The following is a 5,000-nucleotide window of genomic DNA, read 5'->3' on the forward strand; positions in this document are numbered from 1 at the left end:
TAGCTATCTAGCGAGCTATTAGATATCTGGCTGGATAGCAAGCTAGCTATTAACTGGCTAGTTAGCTTTCTATGAGTGGGTTGAGTGAACGCTGGCGCGTGTGGCTGCCGCTGCTCACCCACAGAAAAACCTATCCTGTGACTGTGAAGTGACTTCGAGAGTTTTGAAAGGCGCTTATAAATGACATGTATTATTATTATTATTATTATTATTATTATGAAATGAGGGCATCTGTCCAAAACACAATGCAATACATACATATTTGTTTATATAGCGCTTGACCAACAGCTGAAGCTGTAACAAAGCGCTAACATGGGGGAAAAAAAGAAATGCTGCCCACTTGTGGAAATGAAAAAAAAAAACATTGCCAGAGGCCACGACCAGCGCTTTATCGGCACCCACGCATGAAACAACAAGCAAATTTGCGAATGAATGAGTTGAGAAAAAAAAGCAAGAATACCTTGTGACCCTGGTTGCTCATATTTATTATTTTACACCATTCATAGTTGCAGTACTTGTGATGCAGAGCGTCGTCAGGGTTTTTTTTTTTACTCATACTCACCCCACCAAAAAAAAAACGAAACATTCAACCAACGCTAGATAACTACGTTACCTGCAGACATCCCAGAAGTACCATACTGTATATTTCTCATCAACACATACAGCTTATTATTATTGTTTTATATACTCCCAGATCCAAACTTATTGGCTAAATAGTTTCCGTGTAAACATATTGGAGGGCTACATGTTCAGCTACACTTCTTCACAGGATCAATATAGTGGGCCATGCATTCACGTAGAAGACAAAATTTTGCATCATGGAAAGAGTCAATGGGGTGCTTTGAAACATTTTCCGAGTAAACTTACTTTTTTTTCTCTCCTCTGGACCGACCTTACGTCGGATTAAAGGCTGACTTCCCACCACTTCCAACATCACTTCACGAAAACAATACCTCGTACATGCTACTTGACGTCTGTGTAAGCTCTCAGTCGTACAGGAGTGGTCCATCGATGAGAAGGTTTCTTTAGCCGTCATCCGTACTTCTTTGAAGATGTCGGACGATTCGCTTTGCATCCGAGGAGCTTCGTCAGTGAACTAAAGTCTTGCTGGTAGTTTCGGCCCCATATATTTCCCTACTAATATTAAAAAAAAAATCTTAGCGAAAGAAAATAGATGGTTTGAAAGGGGAGTAAAAGAAGCTATTTTCATAAAACAGTAAAACCCTTCACTAAATCGCCATGGTGGGGTGGGGTGTGGTTCAATTTGGATTGTTACTACAACCGACTTCTTAGGCGACATTAGGCTTAGTTATGCTGATGAGGTGATACAAGTTCAAATGGGGCAATTAGGCCAGTCATAGACCACATACTCAGGCAGGACAATAGCAGTAATCAGTCAGGACAATAGAAGCAATCAGTGTAGCCTCAGGGAATAGTCCTCTGCTCCCCTCAACCTGAGAGCAGGGACCAATCATTGCAGAGTCTGGCACTGCCACGTCTAGACAGTAGGGATATATATATATAGGGCCGAAACTACCAGCAAAAGATTTTAGTTCGCTGACGAAGCCTCTTGGATAAGAAGCGAAACGTCCGACACCTTCAAAGAAGTACAGATGACGGTTGAAGAAACCTTCTCATTGATGCTACTTGAATATAAAAACGTTTTGTTCAAACAAAAAATCCAACCAGATTCGAAGCCACATTTGTGGTTTAGAATATTGAAAAGTAAACAAAAGGTAAACAATTTTAGAGAAAAGGAACAAACGTAAAATAAAATGTAAACAAAAAGTGTAGGCGATGGTTTGCTTGGTTTTTAAAAGTAATCGGACCCGAAGCACAAAGTGCCTTGAGATAAGAGTTCAATCAACTCCATAAAATATGATCTCAAAAACGGTATCATAATTTAATGCTAAAATCCAATTCATGCGCTGTAAAAGCTAAACGCTATCCTTGCTAATTGTTAGCATGTCAATAGAATAAAATTTTCCATTTACTGTAGGTTAGCATGAAGCTAGCTATTCATCAAGCAACATAATTTTTTGTGTTTTTTAAATACACAATGTGCCATTGCTTTTGTTTTATGTTTACTTTGACACTAGGAATTTTGGTAGTATAGCAGCTAATGTCGTCAATAACTCAAAACAGGTCTCTCAAGGCACCACTGTCTACAGTTTTCAGATACATCTCGACTGGAATTTAAGCTTTGCTTGTTCAGAGTGGAGTTCAGGTTAGCCTGGGTTGTTAGCGGAAGTTGCTTTTTTTTTTTTTTTGCTACTGCCAATGGGTGTTCATGCACACTTTTAGCGCATTTCTTCAAAACCAAACTAAGCCACTTGATTTCATAAGACAAATTTGAAATGATCTTTTAAGTACAGCTAACATCCGACTTACGACTGAGTTTTAAGTACGAGTGAGTTTTAAGTACAGCTAACATCCGACTTACGACTGAGTCCGTTCCGACCAAATGGTCGTAAGTCAAAATGGTCATAAGTACAGCTAACATCCGACTTACGACTGAGTTCCGTTCCGACCAAACGGTCGTAAGTCAAAATGGTCATAAGTCGAAATCCCTTCAAAATGTTGAATAGAGACTCGGAGGCTAAATGACTCGCAAACTCCGCCCCCTCTGGTGCCATCACACGGTCGATTGCTGTGCGAGAGTGAGATGCTAGCTGGCTGGCCAAAATTGTTGTATGCGTTGCCGGCCTGCTAGCGTGTTGCGGTGCCAAGCGTAGAATTAAAATGTTAAAAATAGGGTCTTGATGTCGTGGTCGTAAGTCGAGCTGGTCGTAAGTCGGATGTGACCTGTATTTGGGAATCATCGTTTCAGTTATATTTGTGACCGGAAATTCACATATAAGCTAATAGTAACTGGGCTGAGTGGCTCTACTGTCAATAAAATGAAAAGGTTCGGAGTACAGTGCCATGGAGTGCTTCTGCGTCTTAGAGTGCACGATTAGCTTATGGAGTGAAGACGTTTACAAGTTGCAGTCATGGGGTTTAGGAAAAGGTGCGTGGCTGCCACAAAGGGTCAGTCGGGTAAACAACGGCGTCAAGTTTCATGAATCCGACCTACTGCGTCAAGGTCAGATGAAGGTGGAATCCATGATGCTGGTATCCTGGATGCTGCGGGAACGTGCATCAAAGACCTGCTTTATCAGCGCCGACTTCTCTTGCTCCAGCTGGGCGATGCGTTCGCTCTTCTCTGTGACCTCCTTTGTGGGGAGGGAAAACAAGGATCAGAAAAAAAAAAAGGATTGAAACCCCTAAATGAAAAGAGTCATGGGGGATGGGGGACCTGTGTGAGGAGTCTGTTCTGGTCCTTCAGTCTTAGGATGGCTTGCGGTGGAGCAGCAAGTGGTGGTTGTGTGGAAAGCGATCCTGTCTGCCCGCCACCGGAAGGGAAGGATGACTGTGGGAAAATGCCCCCAAATAAATAAGTAGGCAAATAAGTAGCTGAATAAGGAGATAAATATGTAGCTACTGTAAATAAGTAGGTAAATAGATAGCCAGCTCGCTAGTTAGTGAGTTGTGTCTAGTTAGCTAGCTAGCGAGTTGTATCTAGCTAGCTAGCGAGTTGTATCGAGCTAGGTAGCGAGTTGTATCTGGCTAGCTAGGGAGTTTTATCTGGCTAGCTAGCGAGTTGTATCTAGCTAGCTAGCGAGTTGTATCTGGCTAGGTAGCGAGTTGTATCTGGCTAGGTAGGGAGTTGTATCTGGCTAGCTAGCGAGTTGTATCTGGCTAGCTAGCGAGTTGTATCTGGCTAGGTAGCGAGTTGTATCTAGCTAGCTAGTGAGTTGTATCTGGCTAGGTAGCGAGTTGTATCTGGATAGGTAGCGAGTTGTATCTAGCTAGGTAGCGAGTTGTATCTAGCTAGGTAGTGAGTTGTATCAGGCTAGCTAGTGAGTTTTATCAGGCCAGCTAGAGAGTTGTATCTGGCTAGCTAGCGAGTTGTTTAGGGTTAGCTAGCGAGTTGTATCTAGGCTAGCTAGCGAGTTGTATAAGGTTAGTTAGCGAGCAAGTTGCATCTGGAAAGCTAATGAGTTGTTTCAGGCTAGTTAGCGAGTTGCATTTAGCTAACTAGTGAGAGGTATCTAACTGACTAGTGAGGTGTATCAGGCTGGCTCGTGAGTTGTATCTAGCTATCTAGTGAGTTGTAACTAGCTGGCTAGCGAGTTTTATCAGGCTGGCTCGCGAGTTGTATCTAGCTATCTAGTGAGTTGTAACTAGCTGGCTAGCGAGTTTTATCAGGCTGGCTAGCGAGTTGTATCTAGCTAGCGAGTTGTATCTAGCTAACAAGTTGTATCTAGCTAACAAGTTGTATCTCGCTAGATAGCTAGTTGTATTTTGCTAGATAGCTAGCTAGTTGTAGCTCTGTCTCAGAACTAAAGTAACTTGTATTTCAAGGTGTCACTTTATAAATATTGGTTAGTATGAATGTGTTTTAGTATCTGGGCAGGAAATTCTAAAGTAGGTATGATGTTATGTGTGACAGATTGACTCTCACCATTCCAGTGCAGCAAATAAGGTCATTGAGGCAGCGGTTAACTTCCTGTAACTTGGGAATAAGAACGTTGATGCGACTCTGGTTGGCTTCGGTGAAAAAGTCCTTAAAAAAAAAATACATGAATAAAAACATCAATTCCTTGAGGATGTACAATGGAGGTTTTGGAATATTCTGGACCGTGACTGACCGTGCATTGGGAATTCTGCCCAACCTGCCGTTGCCTCTCGGTGACATTGTGAATCTGACCCTGGTACCAATCTCTGGCACGCTCCACCACCTCCAAGCCCGCCAGTAGGGAGTCCTTCTCCTGCTCCAACTCCTTCATTTGCTTCAGCTAGAAAACAAAAAGGAAACTGAAACCAGCGTAAACTCTCTTTTGCGCGCAAGGCGCAAACTGAATCCTGAACAATGTCGAAAGGAGCTATCAGTCCAGCGTCATGGCAACCGTGCAACAAACTAAGAATGGAGTCAATAGCCAGCGCCTTCCTCCCCC

At 42.7% G+C, this 5,000-nt stretch overlaps 1 protein-coding gene across 2 annotated transcripts in view; it reads right to left on the reverse strand.

Moving 5' to 3' along the window:
* Window positions 1-467: 467 nt before the first annotated feature.
* The window catches only part of sapcd2 (suppressor APC domain containing 2), a 12,594-nt gene continuing 8,061 nt past the window's right edge, over window positions 468-5,000 (reverse strand). Inside the window, exons 3-6 of one of the 2 annotated variants that reach the window (XM_089019893.1) lie at window positions 4,719-4,841; window positions 4,508-4,609; window positions 3,299-3,412; window positions 468-3,215 (exon numbers count right to left, since the gene is read on the reverse strand). In XM_089019893.1, coding sequence (XP_088876019.1) covers window positions 3,087-3,215; window positions 3,299-3,412; window positions 4,508-4,609; window positions 4,719-4,841 — 468 coding nt within the window. In that variant the 3' untranslated portion in view covers window positions 468-3,086. Of the gene's footprint in view, window positions 3,216-3,298; window positions 3,413-4,507; window positions 4,610-4,694; window positions 4,842-5,000 lie in introns of both variants that reach the window. The other variant, XM_089019892.1, reaches the window with a different exon arrangement.

The sequence above is a fragment of the Hippocampus bargibanti genome, linkage group LG18 (genome assembly GCF_051943395.1).
Source record: "Hippocampus bargibanti isolate YZ-2025 linkage group LG18, ASM5194339v1, whole genome shotgun sequence".
Lineage (NCBI taxonomy): Eukaryota > Metazoa > Chordata > Actinopteri > Syngnathiformes > Syngnathidae > Hippocampus > Hippocampus bargibanti.